Below are 13,005 nucleotides of genomic sequence, written 5' to 3'. Positions count from 1 at the left end.
TGCAAATTTAACTTGAAGTGCATGTACATTGCCTAGACTTGAGCCATTCAGATACTCCCCCTCTCTCTCTCCACTTGATGACAGCTCTGCACGGAGCAGTGGAGGTCTGGAGGAGGGGGATTAGTTAACATAAGGGGGGTTGGGGGGGGGGACGGGGTGTTAAGGTCACGCCTCTGGCCTAAAAAGGCGAAGCAGAATACCAGCAGCAGCGAGCTGCTCTAAGAATAACTCAGGGCCTGAGGCTCAGAAACATGGCATGAATGTAACTGTACCTAATTAGATTCAGAGTTTTATTCACAGCAATCTGAAGTCATTTTTAACAAATAAGGTTGAATAATAGATTTCATTTAGATCTTACGAATTTTCAGTAAAATTAAATCACTGTGCACACTGTGATCACATGACTCCAGAAGCAACATTGGCTGGTGGGATAAAGTTACCTTGAAACTCTCTCTTCCCCTCACTTCCATCGTCCGTCAGTCCCCGTGGTGATCTAATTCTGTCAGGCTGGGCAGAGGGGGGGCAGGCTGCTCTATCTACAATCTCAGCCCCAACCAGTCAAAGGGCGAAGACAGTGACCACCTTAACTTGGTCTCTGTCGTCTCCCCAGCCTCATCCACTGGGACGGAAGTCTGCTTTGCTGGACCACCGTGCATTCATCTGGACCCATGAACAGTTTTGGACTTCTGGAACAAGAAAGGAAAATGCAGATTTGAGTTATGCGAGTGGAAAAAGAGGTGTAACGTTACCAGCGGTGGCCAGAGGGTTCGGGTTTTCAACATATCCTCAGTGCCAGCCATTGGCACGACGTAGCTAGATTGGAATTAAACCCTGGGATTAAATCGCGCAGAGGAGTTGAGGATCTACGATAAATATTCCTTTTCATGGCAACATAATCTGCACAAGGGATTTACTGTGGGAATAGAACTTTTATTTTGAAACTATGACCGAAGCAGTTGAAGGTAAAGTACCCTCACAATAAATATTACTATTCACTTTCAATGTTATTTCATGATGTACATGCGAAGCTCCTGCAGTGCTCTGTATGTTTTGTTTTGCACACAGTCCCTCTGATGTTGTGCTGTCTAGTGTGTAGGGAAATGTCGTGATTGGAAGTATCTAAAAATAATGCGCTATCATGTATCGGCTATTTGTAATGCAGCTTTAGGACCGCTGTGACATCTACAGTGCTGTATAGGATCAGTCAGCATCAACACTGTGCCTCTTGTTGCATGTAGCCACATCAAACGATACTGTTATTATCAGATTTTGTCTTTTCATGGTGCATGGATAACGAAACGAGACAAGCGGGTCTGAAAGCAAAAAGCAGCTGTCCGTTGCTGTTAAAATCTGTTAGCTTGATGTCCCAGGAAGATTTAGAACCTAATAACAAACATGCATGCTGGTGTTTTCACTTTTATTTTAGACAAAAAAATGTCTTCTCACGGAGTGGGCGTGTGCAGATTAGACTGACAGCCCCATGATTCTCCACTTTGTTTCAATGCAGTTCTTAAAATGAGTCAATTTACATCATCATGATAGCCCCCCCCCTTTTTCACTGAAGATATTTTCGACATATCATTGATGGAAAAGCATCATGTTCTTTAAAGTAAATACAGTTTTCTGACCTAAACATAGCTCTGCCTACCTTTGACCTGACAAGAGAGCCAATCAACCATTATAATAGAAAACACCTTAATGAAAAAGATAACAATATGATACATTTTTATGATACATGTAATAATTATATTCAGTATTCAGTATTAAAAGTTCCATTTTACAAAATAATTTTAACACAAGGTCCATTTGATCTTTTCCGGAGCTTTCAAAGTTCAATCACCTCTCAAAGTCTTCATCAGTGGAGGGAGTTGGCAACCACATGACAACTTAAACTCAAACAACTGGACTGGATTGTGGCATTTGGTTGAAAGTTCTGGAAAAGGCTAATGAGAGGACAGATCTATTATTTTTTTGTCAAGCTTGATGCAACTTCCATGCAAAACAATTATGCTGTTGTGGTTTCCATGTTTATTCTCTAAAAAAGCTTAAACAAATAACATGTGATTATCTCATTATCTCAGGAAATACAATTGCTGTCTCATGATCCACTAACAAGAAAACAAACAGTGGTAAGAGACCTACTTACTTTGAATTTTGATGTTTTTCTCTTGGAGATCTCCTCCCTCTCACGTGGCCAGGAGAACTGACTTGGACAGACTGTGACAGTGTGACCATCCATTATCCTGTTAGAGGGATAACAATATAATTGAAAATTTTTTTTGGTTTGTTTCAGAAGTTGTCCTTCAAAACATGTAAAATTTGGAACCATTTTGTGTCAGTTTAATCCAGATCACAAAATCTGATGTTTTGATATAATAATTCAAGATAAAAGATATTAAAGAGTTTTACCAGTGAACAGAACAAAAACATTAATGTTTTGGGGAACTAGAAACATTTTAAGCTAGATTTTGCTTAGGAAATGTACGATGTGCTGATACATTTCCAAAGCAAATATATATGTCAAAGGCTGTTTGGAGTTATGGCAGCTCAGTGAATAAGGAAGTGATGCAGATCAAGGGTGTTTACAAAGCTTTAACTATGGAAATGGTCTATAATTGGGGAAGTTAAATGAGGCAATCCATTTCCTTTTAGTCATTATTGAGCCCTAAGCTGTCTAAATGGACTCTCTGCCGTGTTGACACTAACATTACTGTTGATGCACAACACTAATGCCAGTTGGAAACATGGAAACAGCTGCTTTAATCAAGCTCCTAACCTGATTAATACCACCTTGCGCAACCAGCTGGATTGTAAAGGTCTCTGCTGCACTTCATTCAGCTCTGTGCACTTATTAAGGAAATGTTATGACAACACTTCCCTGTTTTCTGACTGAATAGGCAACCACTCGCTCCTAATGACTGCTCTGAGTTGAGCTGTCATGGATACCCGGTGAGAGTAACAACAGAAATGTTACTCACCGTGTGGAGCTAGGTCAGCCATAAAAGGAGGAATCGTGCATGGATGGTTGGTCAAACCATTTAGAGTTGGGTTTAAATAGTGGTGGTCAGAGACATCAGAGTGAAGGGAGAAGGAAAGAGCTACCAGCTATTCATGTATTAAGGCCCAGTCAGGGTTGCTCACTAAATAAGTTGCATGTAGTTTTGAGTGTTTTGCTGGAGGACAAGCTCTCAGAGTACCCTAAATTAAAATGAGTACATGTTCATGTTCAAGTTCATGACATTCTGGACCAGTGGTGCTACCTGATGAAAAGTCAAGTGGTCATCAGGAAACCAAAACAATGGCTTCAAGGTAATCATAAGCATACTATTATACCCAATAAGAAGGCCACAGAGCAATATTTTGACTTGATGGGTCAAAAGTCATAAAAGGCCCTGAGATATAATCCTATCAATTGAAAATACTATGAAGATTTGACCAGTAGTTGTCAAGATATGTTTCTGTGGACCATAGTCTTGGATGGAGCAACCAATGGACCAGTCGGCCAGTTGGCACTCTCCTGATCTCATGGCTGACAGGCCATAACATCATATTTCATGAACTCGAGAGCAGAAACCCGAATTAAGCAGGCCTCATCAAAAGACACAGCAACATTAACTCTGCAGGTTAGAAAAGAAAGAAAGGACAGGTTAAACTTTTTCCCTAAAAGCCTCAAACAGGAAGCATAACCCTCTTCATAATAATAACTCTTTATACCACAGCAACTACTGTAATGTTCCTGTGTGAATTATCACTATCTATTTACTCAATTTTATGTCTTGACACCGCTGTGATTATGGTCTGGTTAGGTTAGGCAACTAAAGCACTAATTTAGGATGAGGAAAAAAACTCTTGGTTTTGTTGTCAAAATTACAGCTGGAAAGTGTCCCAGTCTTGTTGGATATATGGATGAGGTGGTCTCGAACAGTTCTCTCGACTGGCAGGCGTCCTAACCAGGTCTCCCTCTACCAGCATCGGACACGGGTCACATACATGTAATATGAAATATGACGCATACTTGAGAAATGTTGATATGACATGTATTAAACATAGAAAGTTTTCTGTTTTGTTTTTCCTAGTTGCAAGTTCAGTGACAACAGAGTTATGTAAGGTGAAAATCTCACAGTGATGGTGACACTAGATAAACATTCAGGTTTTACCACAATCCTTAGGTATTGTCTCCTGGGGAGCAGAAGTATCTAATCCAAATGTCACTGCACAGAGGCCATCCACCCATGACAATTTGTCTCTATATTTATGCTTGAGTAGGGTGCTTGGTATTATTCATGACTATTTCCTGAAAGTTGACAACATTTCAGACATTAAGACACACACACACACAAACCTCTAGCGACAATCAAATGCCATGTCTATCGCCCCCACAGTAGCCATTGGGAGATTTTCGTCTGCGGCCACTCATGGTATGTTGGACTGACCTGTAAAGAGGTTAGACAGAGGTGTGTGTGTGTGTCTGTGTGTTTGGAGTGCTGCTAAGCTGTTTGAGTCAGCAGTAAAGGAGCAACCTACATTAGCTGCCAACACTGAGCTGAGGAGAGTCAACAGGTGGCCTGAGCTTCCCCAGCACACCCACAGCAACATTAGCAACTACACTGTTACTGATTTTACATGACAGAAATGATCAATTATGTTTCAATTTAATGAAAAAGGAATTAAATATAAAATTATGCACTATGACAAAAGGAGAGTTTGCAAGTTCAGTGTAATACTAAACTATTCTAAACCTTAAACTCTTTAAAGACAAATGAAAACCCAAAATAGATTGTACTGTTTCCTGATTAGTTAAGTGGTAATAATAACAAGACTATGCAAGACTGTCTCAGCATAGAGAGTGTCTAGGGAACATTATCAGAAATGTTTTACCTTCTGACACTACGTGGTACTTGACCAACTTCCCACAGGTTCAGGTAAGATAGTACCTCTGTTTAAAAAGTTGAAACCTGGTTGCATGAAAAAGTTTCAATATGGATTACAGCACTTCAAATGTACATGTATTGAAAACATGTTTATCTACTGAGAAAATCATGTTAGCCTATGGGTTTGCTTGATTACAAAGACAAGGCTGGTTGGTTAGAAGATAAAATGTGGTCTAACAACAAATATGAATGAAATTTAACTAAAGTTATTAATATTTATCAATACAATATTAGCTTTGCTTCAACAACTAGCTGGTAGATGCAAAGTTATTCAGCCAGCTAAACCTCCCTTTAATTCAATGCACCTGAAACTTTTACTTGAGCTAAGTGCTAAGTGAAATTCAATACAGAAACAAGGAAAATGGGTTCACAAATGTATAACATTAGACTTGCTAGTGGTCAAAGAATTTACGGAAGCGCATTGCATTCACTGGATAAAAAAAAAATCAGACACCTTATCTCGTAATTATGAGAAAAGATCTCGTAATTACGAGAAAAGATCTCGTAATTATGAGATCAGGATCTCGTAATTATGAGAAAAGATCTCGTAATTATGAGATCATACTTTTACAGTAAATACTCCCGGTAATAAACTGAAGGTATCACGAAGGTATCCGGATTTCAAAGTAAAGGACGACATGAGAAAAAACAACAACAAAACATTGTTTCCATAAGTAGTTCAAGATTTATAAACTGCTGGAATTAGCACTTCCTAGACTACTTGCATGCATAATATGAAGTACTTTTACTGTGTACTTTTCGAGTAATCCTGTGTCAAAATCCTTAACAGAGAAAAAGAATAAGGACATTTCGCCCAACTTTTGTGTTATTAAAAAACGTATTTTCTATTAGTAGACCAAGATGCATATACTGCTGAACTAAGTACTCCCTATACTTGTGTAACTATAGTACTTCATGTACTTCTACTATGTAGGCTACTATTTAAGTAATCCTCTGTCAAAATCCTTATCCTCGTATGCTTCATGGGTCTGACTGAGACTGCAGTCTGACCCACACAGTCACCACCAGCCACTCATCAGAGCGGCTTCAGTACGATTACCGTAAATGTTATTCACAATCAACGACGCACCTTTCCTTATCTCATAATTACGAGATCTTTTCTCATAATTACGAGATCCTGATCTCGTAATTACGAGATCCTGATCTCGTAATTATGAGATCTTTTCTCATAATTACGGGATCCTGATCTCGTAATTACGAGATCTTTTCTCATAATTACGAGATCTTTTCTCGTAATTACGAGATAAGGCGACTATTTTTTTTTTTATCAAGTGAATGCAATGCGCTTCCGTAAAGAATTATCAGTTAAAGTACAAAAAGGTAGAACAACAGAATAAGTAATCTAGCAATTATATTAGTGTAGTAAAAGTTATTGTTGTCTACAAAAAGTACAATACATAACAGCTAGCTAGCAGTAAGAAAGTGCTAGCTTTGTTGGTAGCTAGCTTAATTAGCACTAAATTGGTGACAGAAACATTGAATTAACTAACGAAATCACGACTCATTAATCAAACAGCTGTAATAAGTAAAATGTAGCAGCTAAGCTCAGACAGGTGACCAAAAAAAAAGCTACTTAAAATGACAATACTTTTGGACTTACATTTGTTAGGGGGGCTGCAACATAACTCCAAATGAATGCTCTGTATCTGTTGGATATGCTAGGAAGTTTACGTTAGCCAAACTCCGTGAGGCAGCTTTTCGCTAAGACATTATTGTCCCTCTTATGTATTAAAATGACAGTGTTTCCCACACATTAATGTATTTGTGGCGGCCCGCAACAATATTAACATAGTGAACAGTGAATAGCATGATGTTACATACTACGATACAGTGGATGGCGCTGTGGTTATTAGTCCGCCAGTATTGCCAACAAAGAAGAGGAGGACTATCTAAAACTGTCTGTAAAACCACCATAAAAGCCCCAAAACCCCTGCGAAATGACTCGCTTACTGTCAGAATTTTAGCATTAGGTCCAATAAAATTTGGAGAGTATAGAAGAGCGGTTACTAGGGCTGTCAAAGTTAACGCGTTAACGCAACATCCTCTTAACACCGTTAATTTTTTTAACGCGCGATTAACGCTCGGTATAAAAAAACAAAAAACAAAACGCGCATTGAAAGATTTACGGCCGTCAGTGGCACCTGTAGTCTTGATCCAGAGGGTGGCAGAAAGGGAATCAGAAGAAGAAGCTGCAGGGTTGGCGGTTCGGGAAAAACACGGTGGACTGAAAAGTGAGGAAATTGAGAAAGCACTTACCGTAAAATACCAAATAATAGCCGGGGGGTTTAGTTGTTTCAATCACTTAACAGACCAAAAGGCAATTTGGGACAGGCGTTTAATTCCTTCCTCACAATAATCCTGGATGAAAATGTCACAAACTTCTCCAGCTTCTCGGTGAATTCTCTGGCATCCTCCTGTAAGTGAAGTTGTTGCGGCGGAGGAAACGATTCAGCCAACCAGCACTCGCTGCAAACTCCTCATCTCTGCTGTCACTCACAGTGGCGGACATTTGTTTCTCCATCGTCCTGATCATTCTGCGGGACACTCTCTCGTGGCGTGCCCGTTTGCTGATAACTCATCCCTGCATGTTTATCTCAGGCTCCTCGCTAGCCTTCTACCTCCCTCCAGCAGGCAGCCTGGCCCTGTTGATGTCCTCCTCGGACAGACGCTCAAGCTCCGTTTCTCTCACTCTCTTCTGGTCGACAGAGAAACATCTAGCGGCTGCTTCTCCCGAGTTTTCCTCTGCATATTTTAACAGAAAGTTTGAATTTCAAGTGGTACTTTTTATTGTTTTGCTGCACCGGAGCCATGGCGACCATCAGTGTGATACTGACTGACAGAAAGCAGCACACTGCGTGAAAAAGGCGAAGAAGAAAAACGTGCAGTGTCAGTGGACACCTCTTCTTCCTTATTTTTTTAAAAAATAAAAAATTAGACCCGACATTTATTTGGAACCGGCGGTTATTTACCAAAATATACATCTGCACCGGCGTTTAAAGGGACCCTGTGGATAATTGAAACCCGTATATTATTTGGTCATTTACGGTATGAACGGCAAACTACTTTCGAAACACTGCCAGATGGTTCGGTCGATAGGACAAAAGTTATCTGCATGTACTATCGACATGATATGACTTACCATCGAAGTACATTGAGTCTCAAATATCACTTGCAAGCCAAACACAGGGCAGATGCAGAGAGCCCCCCCCCCGCCAAAAATGTTCATAATGCAAGCATATTTGCCCTTTCTTATGTTGTTAAAAGTATTAAGAACATTAAAAAATACATCAAGGTACATTTAGAACAGAAAAAAATGTGCCCAAAAAATTGCGATTAATTTGCGATTAATCGCGAGTTAACTATGGACAAAATGCGATTAATCGCGATTAAAAAAATTAATCGTTTGACAGCCCTAGCGGTTACATTTTATCCCCGTCCAAGTTAGCTCGGTGCTAAACCGGAAGTTAGCCGATTCGGTCGGTGGAAGTGCGCATGCTCTGTGGGAAACACTGACACTGGTAATTTAGATAATCTTAGATTATTATCAGAGATGTCCTAAAAACCAAGAAGGTTGTCTTAAAGCACACACATATATCTATACGTACAGTTATACACAGCAAGGTAAATGAGTGGGAATTTCGATCTCAAGCTGGTCTCATGGAATGTTAGAGGCCTTAGGAAATGTACCAAACTAATGCAAGTATGACCAAACTAAAACAGTACCAATCAAATATCATCTCGATTAAGGAAAAGGCCAAATAATAGCAAGTTGTCATTATACAAATTTTGCTACTGAACCAAGATTTCATTCTGGTTCATCTGTATGGACCAAAGAATGACGACCCAAAATTTTACAAAAAGCTGTTTCTATCAATCTCTTCACTGCGCGGTGACATAATAATAGGTGGCGATTTCAACTGTGCCCTAGATTGATCCTCAGGTTCAGACATTTCTCACTCAAGAAGCAGGAAGATTATACATCAGTTAGGGCTTGAATTACACTTAAAAGACATTTGAAAATCTAGAAAAACCCCACAAAAAGAGAATACTCATGTCATTCTAGTAGTCACGACTGTAAGTATTGTGAGTCACAATATTTACAGTCGTATCATTTACATTCTTATTTCCAGTACAATTGTTTCTAGTTAAAGTTAAAGATTGTATGTATAAGAGCATTCTAATATCTGACCATGCTCCAACCTTGCTCAAATAGTCTGCTGGTGCTGATCTCAGGGGGCAAACTATTAGGCGCACAAAACCACGATGGTTACAAAACCCTACGTTTCTGGAATATGTTGGTTCCAAAATAGACTCAGCAATATAGCTATCTCTGAAATTTTTCCTGAAAACTGTCAACCAAGCAAGGATGATAGGAAAATGACTGTACACTGCTTATTAAAAGGAAAACACAACTAAAACTTGGAGACAAGTTACCAAACAGAGTATACAGGTGTGGCTTCCCAGAATGTCAAAGGCCAAAGAAAGTTTCTAGCAACATTTCATTTGAAATGTATTTATTTTTCTTTCATTGAATGTCTATTTCCGTTTTGTAACATGCTGATATAAACTTTAGACCATGAAGAGGAACACGTTATAATGCCCTGTCAAAAACCTTTATGGGAAGAGGCCTTGTTGCTACCCTGCAACATTTTTTGCTTGGTTGTCTGTTTCTATTTATGTAGTGTATATGAAAAATTCAATAAAAACATTTGTTTAAAAAAAACAAAAAACAACAGGGACATTTTAAGACCAGATGCTTGCCACAGATTACACAAAATGATGGATTTCAAAATGACCGCTGGTGGCGGAGTAAATGAACACACTACAATCGAGAAAGCTGTCAATCAAGAGTCAGTTGTCGGTTCAAACTCTTTTAGCTCATTTGTGGCACATTTATTTATTAAAAGTTCAGTGTCATTACTCAACACAGGCAGCTGTTTTCAACAAAAACTTGTCCAGTGATAAATCCACAGCGCACAACCTGCCCAGTACCAAACAAGAGATACATTTAGAGACTAATTTAGCTTGTGAAGAAGGTACAGTGTGAAACAGCTAAGATATCATGCCAGATAAGCTATTTTATGACAAGCTACTTAGTCTGGTGAACCGCAACATGACTCCAAATGAGAGCTAGTATTGTTATGTCTGGCTGTCAACAGTAGCTGGTCTCCGTGAGGAAGCTGTTAGCTAACTCAGAGCTCACGCGTGTCCTTAACGACTCTGTAAGGACACTCCCACACAGAGTTTAAAAGCCTGCAAACTCCTCTCCAGTTTAGTTAGAACTGAAGAAGCCTCTTGGATGAGAGTTGAAACGTCTTCAAGAAACTGACACAAGTCCAGTTGCCTATGATACAGCACTTATCATCAATGACTTTCTCCAGCATCCTTGATGTTTTGCTGCATACAACCTCCAGTTTCTTTAAGCTTTCTCACCAGTTATCAGATTTACACTCCATATAACTGTAAAATACTGAATAAACAGTGAGTTTTTACCCATGTCAAGACATAAATCCTTGCTTTGTGATGGACATGTTCTTCTGATTCTGACGACTTAAGAAAGTGCCTCAAAATACTACATGAAACTGTGAACTGTGTTAACTAAGACCAACAGTCAACTCCGCAAGAATAAATATATGTTCATATCTGACTGTCCATCCCAAACTCATGAATTAAACCTGTGTGACAGTTGTTGGTTTTGAAAATATCACTTTGAGTATGAAATAAATGTTGAAATAAAAACCTGTTCTACAGAAGGCCATATTTGATGTGCTTCGTCTGATCCCAGTTTCTTTGCTCCTCAGCGCGGACATCGACCACCACCACGATGGTCATTGACAGCAAGAATGGAGACGCTGGGTCTCTGTCTGTGCGAGGGTCCAAGAAAACTTTTACAGATGACCTCCACTCTACCTTCAGCTCCCCGCTGGCTTGGATCTTAGTTCTGGCACTCATCATTACGTGGTCTTGTGTTTTTGTCATCATGTTTGATCTCTTGGACTACAAGACCATTTCAGGTAAGGAGAGGGGTTCATTTCCGCCCAGGGCAAAACACGTCTGTAAAGCACTTGCCCACAGCACTTTCTGCACTGGTATACAATAGCTATTCTATCTACTCAGAGCGTCTCTAATCGAGATCTCTGCAGCTGAATGACAAGAAGAAACTGTTCAGGGAAGGTTTGGTGTATCAACTTGAGACTATAGAGGTGAGGCAGATAAAAACAATTCTAATTTTTAAAAGTAAGAATGTATGTGAGCGATGTTTTAAGTCTCAATCATACTTACAAGTGTATTCAAGCAACTATTTTGCCTACACCTAACTGTAATACAAGCTGGCATTGAGTGACCAGCAGTCAGTTGTCCATCATTAGACTGGACATCTTAGCTCAGAGGAAACAGTGTAATACTGCACCATCGACCTTAGTTCACTTAGACAGATACTGAAGGTGTCAAGGATAAAACCAAGGATCTCCTCCACTGTGGGCTAAATGTCTCTCCTTCTACCTCTTTTCTACTTTTCATGTTAGTAATATTTATATTTTTGTTTAACTTTCTTTTTCTCTTGTTTTTAGTTTGATTTATTACTTGCTCATATGTTTCTTAATAACAGTGATGTAACTAAGTTGCAAGCATCGATTCCTTTCCTCCCCTGACAACATTAAAACAAACATGCTTCCAATACTTCATTAATTCTGTTGTGTTCAACTGTACTCAACTTTCTAACCCTAACATAAACATCTTTCTGTATTGCTTGTTAATTTCTAATTTTATTGAGCCTGGTTTTCTGTAAATTAATAGGTCTCGCAAGAAACCTGGACATCAAAACAAACTAAAACATAGCAGTGCATATATTTTTCCTAGTTAATGATAGTGTTAATTGAATATCTTAAATACTCAGGATTTCCTCTTTATATCAGCGTGTTGCTGCCACGCCAGAAAAAGGAAAGACCAGTTTCATGTTATTATATGAATTATTTTTATGTTAGAACGTAAGAATTTATGTTCATAGCATGAAACATTTCATGTTATAATGTGAAAACTTATATTGTTTCTTACAAGAAACTTTTCTTGTTATAAAAAAATGCTATTATCTTATAATGTATAATGCTTATGTTATAATGTGATGTCATGTTTCATGCTATACGTGATATTTTATTGTGGTAGCATAAAACATTTGATGTTATAGCAATTTACTATTTATCTTTTGTATAAATACAAAATATGTATTTACAATGTACAATATAAGACATGTTTTCAAATCATGACACGTTGCAGTTAAATTGAATATAAAAAAACATCTTTTTTTTATGTGAACATGACAACAAGAATGTATCATGATCTAAGATAAAACATTTCAGTTTGTAACAAGATAAATAGTATATCGTAACAAGATAAGTTTCTTGTCATAGCGATATGTAATTTAACACATTATAACATGAAACATTACACCTTATATCAAGATGAATAGTGTAATGTTAAAGCATGGAAAGTTTCTGGTTAACATAACATAACATAACATAACGTAATAAGATTGTTACTGTAATAATGTGAAAACATATTTTTACAACGTTAAACTTTTCACTTTATTAGGATCCATTTTCCTTTTTGTGGTTGAACAGCAATATGCTTCCTCATATCCTGAAATGATGGACATCATTACATGAGAACAAATCAACACCTGCATCGATTTTAATAGAAATATCAACCTTTTTATCTTTTTCTCCCTTTCAGCATATCAATTAGAATTCGTGTTTTCCTAACATACCACAGGCAGTAGTCTGCTTGTTACATCTTTACCAGCGTCATGCCATCACAGTGTGAACACAACCTTTATTGAACAGCACCTCCTCCTTTCCTTCCCCTCTCCTCTTTCTGCTCCAGCGATGTGCTGAATGTCTCTGCTTACTGCCACTGTGTTTCTCATCCAACCAGGTCGTCAGCCTCCTGTCAGGAAGGTTTTTAAGGATTCAGGCCGTAGAGGCAAGGCACCTTATCTGCTACTAACCCCTCAGACCACAAGCTTTTTCTAAAGTCGCTGATAAAAACTACTAATTGC

The 13,005-nt window shown here is 38.6% G+C and overlaps 1 protein-coding gene across 11 annotated transcripts in view; it reads left to right on the top strand.

Moving 5' to 3' along the window:
* Positions 1–486: 486 nt before the first annotated feature.
* Positions 487–13,005, top strand: part of LOC115573635 (FK506-binding protein 5-like) — a 37,010-nt gene continuing 24,491 nt past the window's right edge. For 7 of the 11 annotated variants that reach the window (XM_030404509.1, XM_030404506.1, XM_030404504.1 and 4 more), the window contains exons 1-3: positions 487–962; positions 10,754–10,966; positions 12,882–12,929. In XM_030404509.1, the coding sequence (XP_030260369.1) occupies positions 944–962; positions 10,754–10,966; positions 12,882–12,929 (280 nt within the window). In that variant the 5' untranslated portion in view covers positions 487–943. Of the gene's footprint in view, positions 963–2,081; positions 2,130–3,873; positions 3,993–10,753; positions 10,967–12,881; positions 12,930–13,005 lie in introns of all 11 variants that reach the window. The other 4 variants (XM_030404508.1, XM_030404507.1, XM_030404511.1 and 1 more) reach the window with 4 other exon arrangements.

This window comes from Sparus aurata, chromosome 22 (assembly GCF_900880675.1).
Source record: "Sparus aurata chromosome 22, fSpaAur1.1, whole genome shotgun sequence".
In the NCBI taxonomy this organism is placed as follows: Eukaryota; Metazoa; Chordata; class Actinopteri; order Spariformes; family Sparidae; genus Sparus; species Sparus aurata.
This window is presented reverse-complemented; position numbering and strand designations above follow the sequence as displayed.